The sequence below is a fragment of the Rosa rugosa genome, chromosome 3 (genome assembly GCF_958449725.1).
Source record: "Rosa rugosa chromosome 3, drRosRugo1.1, whole genome shotgun sequence".
Classification (NCBI taxonomy): Eukaryota; Viridiplantae; Streptophyta; class Magnoliopsida; order Rosales; family Rosaceae; genus Rosa; species Rosa rugosa.
Genome location: NC_084822.1, coordinates 23,535,323 through 23,548,679, shown reverse-complemented (window position 1 = coordinate 23,548,679; position 13,357 = coordinate 23,535,323). Strand labels below are relative to the sequence as shown.

Here is a 13,357-nt window from a genome sequence, read left to right as displayed (position 1 = left end):
GACGGTTTTGTTCCAGAGGTGCTAGGACGAAAGTCAGAGTTCCGCTGATCAACCCGCTTGTACAGAGGGGTTGTGGGGGTCTTCAAGTAGCGCTCCAATTCCAGCACTAATTGATAAGCTCGCTCTAATGAATGTACATCATGAGGAATCAGCTCTCTTTGAAGTTCTGGACGAAGACCTGTTCTGAAACGAGCAAGAGTTACTGATGGGTCTTCGGTGATGTTACATCTCACCATAAATTCTTCAAACTTATCAATAAAATCAGCAGCTGTCATGCTTCCTTAACGAAGAGATTGCCATTGGTCAAGCAAGCGTTCCTTGTAAGACAAAGGAACATACTTCTCCTTCAGCCTTTCTTTCATCGCATCCCAATAAGCAATAGGATCTTCACCATCTCTCGCAATTCGTCTTTCCACATTAGACCACCAATCTCGAGCCTTGCCCACCAACTTCATCTTTGCAAACCTTATCCTGCGATCTTCAGACAACTCATACCATTCAAAATAATGATCCATGTCTGATAACCAATCCAAGAAAACCTTTGCATTCAGCTGGCCATCAAAACTAGGAGCTTCAATCCTCATAGACTTCATTGCCTTTTCTTCAGGATCATGTCCATTTTGCCCATTGTTATGTGGAACATTTTGTCTGCGAACATTCCTTCTAGGTTGCATCCTTGGTCCCCCACGTACACTCTCTTCTTCATTGTAGATGGAAGCTTCAATCTCTGCCAAATGACGGTCAGAAGCAACGGCTGATACGCTCTGAGCAAGCGCATAATTTAACCCTGAAATATCGTTAGTAGTATAAGCAAATATGGATCGTTCTATTCCGGGGATTGAGGGTACACCTGTCATTGTCAAACAATTAAACAATTAAAATTAAAACAAAGTATAATATTCACAAAGATATTTACAAATATAAACATTTTACACGAAAAAGGGGGAATTTTTGTTTTGGTTTTTCCGAAAATAAAACTAAGTTAACAAAATAATTAAAATGCAAAAACATAAAAATACAAATGGAATGCAAGAACAAAGATCAAAGTCGAAACTCATGATTAAAATTGATTCAAGTTCATCATTGTTCATCATAGTCATGCAAGAGGAGTTGATCATGTGAAACGTTAAAAGCAAACAATTCCCCATATTTTACTTTCAGTGCTAATTAATCTAAGTGAAAGCACATAGACTAATCCTATCAAACATGCATTCAAGCCCTAGAAAGCTAGTCAATCATCCATATTCAACGCAAGAAACACATGGAAAGGCTATCAACTCAAGTGTACAACTTAGTATGGAAAAGTCCACCTAATTGCAATCCTCGTTAATTAAATTCGATCTTTGTACAAAACCTTTACTACTTTGATTCAAGTTTACACAAAATGAAAAGTCGATTTTATGTTCTTAAACCTAGCAACATTCATATCAAAACCCTAAGTGTTTGCAACCACATAAGATTAAAATACAAAAGATATCTATAACGCAAATTTAATTAACCAAACTCACATAAGCAACTTTCGAAGAACAATATTATGAATCTGAAAATTCTCAATTAATCATAAAATTCCAGAAATTAATAATTGTTCAAACACATATGTCAACTAGTTCATAACCAACGAAATTCAAAGCAAAGGTTACAAAGAAGAGGTCGAATTACAACGTGAGATGAAGATGGTGATGAACGAATGATGTGGTGGTCTCTTGAATCTCGAAAGCAAGCTTCAAGGATGGTGGTGGATGATGATGCTCACGGCAATTCTTCTTCTCCCTTGGCCTTGCTTGAATTCCGTGGAGATGACTAGAGGATGGTTACTCACGGCTATTCTAGAGAACTTTTCTGATTTTTTTCTAAAGTGTAAATTGTATGGAAGAGAGAACCGCTTGACGTTGTGAATAAAGGAGTATATATAGGAGCACGGCAAACTTGGTCTCCAAGCCGTAATATTCTTCTTAATATCCCATGGAATTAATCTGAAAATGCCACATAATTTCCTCCAATAATATCTTGCCAAATAAGCCCTATGACATGGTTCAACCAATCACAAAACTCCATTTTAATTCCCTAATATGTTGGCCGAAATATATAGAGATATATTCTGATTTTGTAGTTCAATTTCGGCCAAACTTCCTTAGAGAATATAGGGAACGAACCTAGACTCCTTTTTGGCCGTTTCTTGGTCTCCACACTTTGGCTTTCCTTAAAACTCTCCCCTAGAATCTCTCTTGGCGTCATCCTCTAGGGTTTCACTTGACTTGGACGGCAATCCCTTCTTTTCCTCTTCATTCTTCACGGCAAACTCTTCTAGGGTAAGTCTCCAAGTATATTTCTTTCCATAAAAATAGCCCTAGAAAATCTCCATCGAAATCTTCATATATTTTCTGATTTTTCACGCCAACTTCCTTATTTCTCTCTTGCTTTGGACGGCAAACATCTCTAAGGTTTATTCCATGCGTCACAAACCCTAATGTCATGGGCTTTGATGGGCCTTGGTCCATTTTGCCGAAAATCCACTTCATTCTTGAGAGTTCTTGGGCCACGTTGCTTCATCTTCAAGTCTTCTCATTTTCCAACGCAAAACATATTATTTTTCCATTTCTTTTTCATGGTTGCGTTGGAAACTTCATTGGTAAGCTCTCCTCCAGTTCGCAGGGTTTCCTGGTTGCACTAGGAAAGCTTGTTTCTTCATTTCTGCTCAATTGTGTGGTCCAATGTTCTTCATTTTTGTTCCGCTTGACGTTCGCAAGCTCCTCTTTCCATTCGTGTGTTCATTTCCACTTTTTAGCTCGGAGGTCCTGAAAATAGAAACTAGTAAGAAAAATAGAAACTTTCCTAATTTGAAAAATAGAAACTTACTAAAAATGAAAAATAGAAAGTTACTAAAAATGAAAAATAGAAAGTTACTAAAAATGAAAAATAGAAACTTTCCTAAACTGAAAATGGAAACTTGCCAGAAATGAGAAATGAAAACTACGAAAATAGAAACTTTACACAAATAGGAACTTTCCCAATCAAAGAATGGAAACTTTCCCAAACAGGGATTTTACTAAGAAATGGCGCAAGAAATGTAAGGAAATGCAGTTAAAACGTCGCATTAAAATGCTCCTATCAACGGCCTGATCTTGTATTCTGGTCTCAAGATGACCAATTTGGGTGGCTAAACCTTCTATCGCTTTAGCCAAAGTTTCAAGGTCCATGGCTAAATGAAGTTTCTATTGGCTGGAGCTAGGAGACACCAGAGCTTGTCCAGCTCTGATACCAAAACTGATGCAGTATAATCACTGCTTAGACACCAGGATCAACAAACTCTAAGGTATAGGGCTTTAACACACAGGTTTTGTAGGGTAGAAAGTGAAAACTAAGAACTAGGATTCCCTCCCAGGTTTCTCACTCACACACAAGGCTTCACACCAACACTCCAATCTCTGGAAAACTCAGAAACACTCTGAAATTTTTATTCATCACGACATATCTGGCCACTTGGCACTTACACTTATTTATATTTGAGCAGATAGCTCATATTAACTAGCATTAAAGACTCTTTCATAGCTAGGGCTGTTACACTTCACAAAACTGAAGCATAAAAGACCTAACAAAGGAATTTAAACTCCTAACTGAAACTGAAATAATAAAGAAACCTTAAAAATCCCAAACTGAAACTGACCCAAACTGAAACTGAAAGACACCTGCCTAGAGACTTCTAGACTGAAAGCAATTATTCAAACCATATGGAAAGGGAATGACTAGCTGCTCTCTTTTTCCATTTCTTTCGCTCATAAACCTTAAAAGGTTTGGCTATGATGTCCTCATCATGCTTCCCCTGAGATACTCCAAGCAATGACTTCCTTTCACCTAGAAACTAGAAAGTAGCAGACGAACTCAGTACAACCTTTATTAGGTTGAGTAGAGCATTTGGATTTTCGATTGACATTTCAATGTAAATATTGCATCTCAATAACAATACAATAATGAAAAAGAAAAGGGAAAAAAAAAAAAAAACTTGTAAGGACTAACAAATTAAATGGTGACTACACACACCCAAACCTTAATTCTTTCAAATTGAACAAACTAGCAGATAACAGGTATGCAAGAAAAGGAAGAGGGTGCAACATTGCACAACTAACATTATATATTTTATTTGACATTGTGAGAACAAAGCATCGAGATAGTCAATCAGCAAGAAATTCATCTTCAGTAAATTAAATTCCTCGAAGGACTGCCGTTAGTTTTTGGTTTATATTCTTATACAAACTAATACCATCCAACAACTTGTGCAGGCAAAACAAAAAATTGTTTTCCTGAACAACAATATTATATCACCTTCTAATAGAAAATTACATTATATAATCTCCACTACTAGAATTATGCCATCAGACATCACCACTATTAAATCGGTCGGAATTGCATGTGATGTAAAAAATACATCCTAACATCGGGTTATGAAATATCGATTTCTATTGTGATTATAAACATCGGTCGTTAAATTAACTGATGTGTAAAGTCTCGTTCAAAAATTTTGAAAAAACGCGGAGGGACTAAGTTAAAAAGTTTGAGAAACGCGGGGTTCAAAATTTTAATTCCCCCCAACACTTTATTTTTTTTCACTTGTCTGAAACTTTCGAACCCCAACTCTCACTTGACTACGATTGACACCAGCACAGACGCCTCGAGCTCGTTCTCTGGCCTGAGCTTGTTCTCCGGGTTCAGCTCTTTGTTTCTCACTCTTCCCTGAAACCCGAGCGCTCTCCTCCTTCCTCTCCTGCTCTCTTTCCACGGCTACTGCCTCTCCCTCGTTAACCGCCTCTGTCTGCTCACCGGCGCCATCGCCTCTGACGGCGCTTCTCGTCCAACGCCACCACGTCCTTGCTCCGAGATCTGAACCCCAACTGGTCCAACCGGCCTCCAAGGAGTCTATCGTCCTCGATTGGTGCGACTTCGAGCACCAAATGCCCGGGACGGAGGAACCGTACACAATTGCGATGACGACGGCGCAACCGGCATCAGGTACTCTGTTCTATGTTTCCGGGTTTGCAAATTATGGGTTCTTCATGCTTCCTCTCTGTCTCTACCCATCTCTTTTCTGCTTAAAGATAAAATCGCATAATTGCAGCAACCATGGCCACCGCGTCGCCCTTGGATTCTTCGAAGACCGACTCCGAAGCCGTCGACACGGAGCCAAACCCTAACCCTAATCCTTCAAACGCATTGTTCCCTGTTTCCCCAAATGGCTTTGCTGTCTGCCTTCTCAGGTTCGCTGGGGACTCCGGCGGTGCATTCATGGACTCTATCTTTGGCTATGGTTTCGCCTCTTCCTCTTTCTCTTTCTGTTTATCTGCCTATTGTGTGGCCTATGGGAATTTGAGTTATTTTGGATGTTGATTTTGAATTTTTGACAAGTTATTATATGCAGTTTTCATTTGGGATTTTGCTCTTTCCAAAGAATAAAAGGATTGTTCTTTTTGTTCAATACTGCTTATTTTTAAGTATGCTAGTGTTTGAAAGTTTGATGTTATGGTTTGTATGGTGGAATTGAGTTAAGGTACTTAATTTGATGCATGAGGGTGTGATTTGTGTCGCGAACGGATGAATCAGTAATTGGGATTAAGTTGTTAGAACTTAAAACAGTATCAAAGGTTAGAAATTGCACGAGTCTAAGGTTGGAGATGGATTGGTGCAGGATACATGACTGGTTTTGGCCTATGGTGTTATTGGTTATGTAATACCATGTTTTTCCCAATGCAAGTACCAAACCTTTAGAATTTGTCATGCAAGACACTTGTTTTTTACAGTGTTTTTTCAATCATTGACTCTATCATGAATTGACACCGTCATTGATTTATGGGTAATCATGCACACATGGCAAGGGATGAAGAACAAACCATCCCTGTTAAATTTGGCTTTTGATTTGAAAGTTTGTACTTGTAAAAGGAAGAGATTCAAGGATATAAGTTTAGCACCAAATCAAATATGCACAGACCCTTCTTAAGAATCTATGCTCAACTATCTCAGTTAAATTGTTATATGTATATATGCAGTACATAGATCAAACTTTGAGAAACTTTTAAGAGAGATACATGTAAATGTGTCTGTGTGCCTATGGTTATATCATTATAGTTCGATGTTGTAATTCTGGTGGCGAAATCTTTTCTTTATCAACTATGTGATTATCTGTGTAATTCAGTACTTACTGTGCAATTGCATCGGTATTCTTCTATGAATGTTGTGTCTCAATAATTCAAACTTCTTCACTACCTGAGTCATGGGATTTTGCAGGAAGTGTAAATACAGTACTGCGTTTCTTTATATCATGTATATAGTTATTATTTTCTCTTTATGTTTTAAATATGTTAGTCTGGGAGTTCATCATGTACTATCAAGAGTTGCTTTTACAGTAGAAATAGACAGAGATGAATCCGCATGCATTGTCTATTTGTATTGCTAAAATTATTCTGTATCACATCTGTAGATGCCAGTCTCTGGAATGCATGATGTTTCTCCTTAATATTATCCTTCTCGGGGCAGAAGCTTTAATGATTCTGAACCTTATATTAACAACAAGCAAAGAAGAAAGGGCTCGGTTACCAGAAAACAACCTCCTGAAAATTTTTGCAGCAGACAAAGAGAAAGCCAGTTTGTGGTATGTTCTATCTATTCCTTAATAAACTCTTAGGTTCCTATCCTGCCATCCCAATGATACTTATGATTTTGGTATTTACTTGAAACAATTTGCAATGCCAGTGAGACTACCAGACATTTGCTGGTTCAAGTTATGAAGGGGCTTGATTTGGTTAAAGAGAAAATGGTTGCACTTCCATATCTGCCAGGCCTTTCAGAATCTGTTTTCATTTTTTAATCAGTCTTGTAATGGTGTGAATGCAGGTGCGCAAGAGACCACTTAACAAAAAGGAATTGGCAATGGCCAATGAATGAGGAAGACATAATAGACACACTTTCCAACTCTGTAACAGTTCATGAGACTAAGCTCAAGGTAACTGCCACTTGATGGTAAACAACTTACTAGAGAAAAAGATGTCTTATCTTTGCCAACGACTTGATGAAATAAATAGACAAGTATATTTGTTGCAACTAGAGCCGGCTGTATACAGATGATGCCTCCTTCTTTTACTTCTTCCTGCCATTGGGATGTAAAAAGTAAATAACAGTTTGTATATGCAAAATCAGAGGTATATTAAAAAACTTTCATACAACCTAGGTACACTAGACATAAGACTGATAAAATAAATGTCATTACATACCCGTACTTGCTGATAGTCTGATAATGATGGAGCTAGCTCTATTTGGTATCCTTAATTCATTTCTCTTTTTATTTTTATTTTTTATTTTTTGCAACCCTAGATCATTTTTGTTTCCCTTTCCCCTCTTTTCTCCTGTTTAGTCTGATGCTTAGCTCATGATTGTACTCATAATTCATATTTGGTTAAGAAGATTTTTGTGTTTCTGAGTTCATTCTCTATGTTCTGCAGGTTGACAACATATGTGGAGAAACATGAATTTGTTTTTGATGCAGTGCTGAATGAGGAAGTGTCTAATGATGAGGTTTATACATATATATTGGCATACATATTGCAATTAAACTTGGAGTAGAAACAAGAATTTGAAATCATGTATAAACATTAGTGGTATTCAGAATATTGGTCTTTAATATGTTTAAGGTTACTTATCAACTGTTGTCATTCTGTACTAATATGTAGGCTTTGTGCTCAACTTGGAAGGATGATGGGGCGACTGTCTTCTCTTGAGGCTGTGACAAGCAAGCTAAGATGTGGTCCTTGGCTACTAACCAAATAATGACTGTTGCTCTGCATGATGCCCCCATTAAAGACATGGCTGGGATCCCCAAGTTGAACCTCTTAGTCACTGGAAGCTTGGACAAGACTGTAAAGTAAGTAATACATGTAAATGTTTTGAAAATGTTATGAGCTTGAACCTGTATAGCTGTCTTTCTAAAATGTTATGAGCTTGAACATTTTGGTCATTTAAAGCAGAAATATGGAGCTATTTGTTGCTTGCTAATGCTTGATTTTCTTTATTAAATTTTATTTGCAGGGGCTTTAATTCACAGCATTATTTGCAGATGCAGTTGTATTCACAGTTGTATTGGTCATCATGTCTTCACTTTCTGGTTTTCTTTGGCCTCATTGTAGTTGGAGGTGCCAACATATGATTGGGAAGGCATGGCATGGTGATCTGGTTTTTCACAAGCATGTCTTGATCCCTTTAAGTCTCTGTGTTTCTGCTTGTATCCGCTTGCTCGACAAATAGTAAGATTTGCCAAATCCTTTAAAGCAACAATTGCGGTCCTGTCGTTTGCAGTATTTTCCTACTGCTGTTTCTTATGTGGACTCCTATTTTACTTTTTTGGCTTTATCTACTTGAAAAAGGAAAACAAAAGACATATACTTTGTTTAGTGATAGGAGCATTTTAATGCGACGTTTTACTTGCTTTTCCCTACATTTCTTGCGTTATTTCCTTATTAAAACTCTGTTTAGGAAAGTTTCCATTCTTTGAATGGGAAAGTTCCTATTTGTAGAAAGTTTCTATTTTTGTAGTTTCTATTTTTCATTTTTAGTAAGTTTCCATTTTCGGTAGTTTCTATTTTTCATTTTTAGAAAGTTTCCCATTTTCAGTTTAGGAAAGTTGCCATTTTTCATTTTAGGAAAGTTTCTATTTTTCTTACTAGTTTCTATTTTCAGGACCTCCGAGCTAAAAAGTGGAAATGAACTCACAAATGGAAAGAGGAGCTTGCGAACACCAAGGGGAGCAAAAATGAGGAACAATGAGCCACAAAAATGAGCAGAAATGAAGAAAAGAAGTTTTCCTGCTTCAACCAGGAAACCCTGCGAAAAGGAGGAAAGCTTACCAATGAAGTTTCCAACGTTACTATGAAAAAGAAATGGAAAAATAAAGTGTTATGGCGTTGGAAGGTGACAAGGCTTGAATGAGAAGCAACAAGGCCCAAGAACTCTCAAGACTTATTGGATTTTCGGCAAATTGGATAAAAGCCCACAAAGCCCATGGAATTAGGGTTGTGACGCAATGGATTAAACCCTAGAAGTCTTTTTCCGTGAAGTATCAAGAGAGAAACAAGGAATGGCGTGAAAAATCAGAAAAATAAAAGAAGATTTCGGTTGAGATTTTCTAGGGCAAATTTTTATGGAAAGAAAATATTTTTGGGAGACTTAAGAGTCTTTGCCGTGCAAAGAGAGAGAGAACAACGTGAGAATCAAGAAAAATCAAGAAGAAAACGTTGGGAGAAGAAATAGGGAGAGTTTTAAGGAAAGAAGAAGTGTGGACAACAAGAAAAAGCTCAAAATGCGTCTAGGTTCATCCCTAAATTCCCTAGAGGAGTTTTGGCCGAATTTAAAGTATAAAATCAGAATATATCTATGGGAATTCGGCAACTATATATTAGGGAATTATTTTGGAGCTTTATGATTGGTTGGATGACACACTAGGGCTTATTTGGCGCTACATGATTGGTTGGAGCCGTGTGGCATGATTAAATTAATTTCTTGGGAAATAAAAGGAGAAATACACGGCTTGGAGACCAAGTTTGCCGTCCCCTATATATTCCCTCTCCATTGTGACGTTTTGGGTTGCTCTCCATACAATTTACAATTTAGAAAAATCAGAAAATCCCTTTAGCATAGCCGTGAGTTCTTCCATCCTCTAGAGCAAGCCACGAGTTCAAGCAAGGCCAAGGAAGAGAAGAAGAAGCCGTGACCTATTCCTCCACCATCCACCTTTGAAGCTTGCTTTCGAGTTCAAAGAATTCATCTTTATTCACCCATCATCATCTTCCATCCACGGTGTAATTCGACCTCTACTTTGTAACCTTTGCTTTGAATTTCGTTGGGTTTGTTCTAGTTGACATATATGTTTGAATGAATATTAATTTCTGGAATTTTTATATGATTGAATGAAATTTTCAGATTCATATTATTGTTCTTCGAAAGTTGCTTATGTGAGTTTGTTTAATTAAATTTGCGTTATAGATAACTTTTGTATTTTAATCTTATGTGGTTGCAAACACTTAGGGTTTCGATATAATTGATGCTAGGTTCAAGAACATAAAATCAACTTTTTGTTTTGTGTAAACTTGAATCAAAGTAGTAAAGGTTTTGTACAAAGATCGAATTTAATTAAAGAGAATTGCAATTAGGTGGACTTTTCCATACTAAGTTGTACACTTGAGTTGATAGCCTTTCTATGTGCTTTATGCGTTGAACATGTCATGATTGACTAGCTTTCTAGGGCTTGAATGCATGTTTGATAGGATTAGTCTTTGTGCTTTCACTTAGATTAATTAGCATTGAAAAGTAAAATATGGGAAATTGTTTGCTTTCTAACGTTTCACATGATCAACTCCTTTCTCATGACTTAGATGAACAATATTAGGGTTTGAATCAATTTTAATCATATGTTTCGGTTTTTGATCTTTGTTCTCTCATTCCATTTGTATTTTTATGTTTTTGCATTTTAATTGTTTTATTAACTTAGTTTTATTTTCGAAAAAACCAAAACCTAAATTCCCCCTTTTTCGTAAATAATTGTTTATACTTGTGAATATCTTTGTGAATATTATACTTTGTTTTAATTTTAATTGTTTAATTGTTTGACAATGACAGGTGTACCCTCAATCCCCGGAATAGAACGATCCCTATTTGCTTATACTACTAACGATCTTTTCAGGGTTAAATTATGCGCTTGCTTTTAGCGTATCATTTAGTTAATTAATTTGGTAATTAAATGCTCATTTCTTTATGCAGTTGTTTCTGTGGTAAACATTTGCAGTTATTTTTCAAATTAGCCATACTGTTAGAGTTTCTGTTCAGTGGATAATGTAGTGAAAGATGGTAAAGGAGTAGTCTAGTACCCAAGTTTTGGTGGGCATGATTATTTTAGTGAATATTGAAATGTCTAGTCATTCAATCTTACCAAGATGTCAGTCGGTTTGAATTGAAGCTGGCTTCAAGTTTGTAGGTAAATAGTGGTCTAGAGGTAAATATATTCTTTGCAATCTCTCTGTGAAATTTAACCGCTCATATTCGTTTGTAGGTAAGCCTTGATATGGACCAAATGATGAGGCTGCTTCATTACTGTGGATTACCAGTAGACGATGTTGACTTTATCAACTCTGATGGGAAGACAATGAACAAACTATTATTGAAGTGGTCGACTACTTACAGACTTTGCAGTAGATTCCGACTAGTTTCTTGATTTTGAGTAAGGCTTGTGATTGTTTACCTTTTTGTAGTAGATGAAGTGACTGCAGCAATTGTGAACAAAACCGCAATAGTAATTGCTAGGCTAGCCTAGCTTGTAGTAGGTTAATTGGGGTTTTATTTTGCCTATTTTGTGAACTGTCAAGGATAATGATTTTGGACAGAATTCCTCAATATTCAAATTACTCTTGTCAAATGTGGATTGCATTTTATAGCAGCAGCAGATACATATTTTGTTGACATCATCCTCATCTAAAGAACATGATGTTTGTACATAAAGTTTAAATCAGTTATTACCATAAAGACTGATGTCCATCGAGAGAAATACATCAGTCTCAAAATGAAAATCGATGTCTCATTAACCACAGGAGATCGAATTATTATGGTGGAACCGATGTGCCACAAACTAGTGCACATCGTGTTTTAGATAGAAATCGATGTCCAGTATAAGTATTGTCATCGATGAAGACTAGAAAACCGATGTGTGAAACAGTATCAGTCATCATTTTTAAATGAATAACGATGTTAAAATGCATAGTTGTGCTATAGGATCTATATTTCTTTAAGCATTAAAGACAATAAAATGAGGTTTAACAATATATAAACATACAAATTTGTTATCATTTAAACGTAATTACATCGATTTATAATGAGGAACCGATGTGTATAATGATACTAGACATCGGCTAAAAACTGACGTCTGGATTTTCCGGACCTTTCTCATCACCCACTAAGACATCGGTCGGAATTCTTTTTCTCATCGGTTTTTGGCCGATGTCTGAGGCCATAATTCTAGTAGTGCTCTCTCTATATTACACATGATCTTATATATGGCAGCAAGAAAATTACCAAAGAAGACAACAAGGAATGACACTAATGATTTTAAGATTCATACAAAATAATTTTAAGATCATACAAAATAATTTTAAGATTCTTATAGCAATATCACAACTTATATGTTCAAGTGAAACCAAATTTAACAGCATAAAAGTAAACAAAAAACAAAAAGTTGACATTCAGGACTAAGAGACATATTAATGAGTTGGCAATTATAGAATACTAGAATATACAATCCTTCAATCTCAACTGAACAGAATCAGAACTTTAAATCAATTACATTCGTCCATTTCGGTGGAAAGCGATAAATAATATGATAACCCTTTCAATAGAATCAATATTGTTGTCTGGCATTGCAGTAAGAGATAGCACAAATTGCTCAAGTGGTTCATGATAGGAGCATTTTAATGCGACGTTTTAACTGCATTTCCTTACATTTCTTGCGTCATTTCCTTAGTAAAACTCTGTTTAGGAAAGTTTCCATTCTTTGATTGGGAAAGTTCCTATTTGTAGAAAGTTTCTATTTTTGTAGTTTCTATTTATCATTTTTAGTAAGTTTCCATTTTCAGTAGTTTCTATTTTTCATTTTTAGAAAGTTTCCCATTTTCAGTTTAGGAAAGTTGCCATTTTTCATTTTAGAAAGTTTCTATTTTTCTTACTAGTTTCTATTTTCAGGACCTCCGAGCTAGAAAGTGGAAATGAACTCACAAATGGAAAGAGGAGCTTGCGATCACCAAGGGGAGCAAAGATGAAGAACAATGAGCCACAGAAATGAGCAGAAATGAAGGAAAGAAGTTTTCCTGGTCCAACCAGGAAACCCTGCGGAAAGGAGGAAAGCCCACCAATGAAGTTTCCAACGTTACTATGAAAAAAAGAAATGGAAAAATAAAGTGTTGTGACGTTGGAAGATGACATGGCATAGAAGTGACGCATGGAGGCCCAAAAACTCTCAAGACTTGTTGGATTTTCGGCTAATTGGATAAAAGCCCACCAAAGCCCATGGAACTAGGGTTTGTGACGCAAACCCTAGCCCTAAAGATGTTTGCCGTGAATTTGCAAGAGAGAAACAAGGAAGAGGCGTCCAAAAATCAGAAATTAAAAAGAGATTTTCTAGGGAGATTATCTAGGGCTATTTTTATGGAAAGAAAATACTTGGAGATAAACCCTAGAAGCTTTGCCGTGAAAAAGGAAGAGATAAACAAGGGAGGACGTGAAAATCCTAGGGTTTTGGACGGCAAAGATATTCCCTAGAGAGTTTTAAGGAAAGAGAAAA

At 36.5% G+C, this 13,357-nt stretch overlaps 1 protein-coding gene and 1 long non-coding RNA gene across 3 annotated transcripts; both read left to right on the top strand.

Moving 5' to 3' along the window:
• Window positions 1-4,599: 4,599 nt before the first annotated feature.
• On the top strand, window positions 4,600-7,996 carry LOC133740493 (uncharacterized). 2 transcript variants are annotated; one of them, XR_009861264.1, is made up of 5 exons: window positions 4,600-5,299; window positions 6,467-6,637; window positions 6,880-6,988; window positions 7,485-7,557; window positions 7,713-7,989. XR_009861264.1 is itself a non-coding variant. In XM_062168443.1 (4 exons), exons 1-3 carry the CDS (start codon window positions 6,408-6,410, stop codon window positions 7,509-7,511), a joined length of 366 nt encoding a protein of 121 aa, XP_062024427.1. In that variant the 5' UTR covers window positions 5,306-6,407; the 3' UTR covers window positions 7,512-7,557; window positions 7,713-7,996. The 2 variants fall into 2 exon arrangements, 1 of the variants encoding a protein (XP_062024427.1); XM_062168443.1 differs by lacking the exon at window positions 4,600-5,299 and having other exon boundaries at window positions 5,306-6,637; window positions 7,713-7,996.
• Window positions 7,997-8,082: 86 nt separating this feature from the next.
• Window positions 8,083-11,380, top strand: LOC133735173 (uncharacterized). The gene is made up of 2 exons (XR_009858800.1): window positions 8,083-8,282; window positions 11,081-11,380. It is a non-coding gene; the product is annotated as an uncharacterized LOC133735173 (long non-coding RNA).
• Window positions 11,381-13,357: the final 1,977 nt, after the last annotated feature.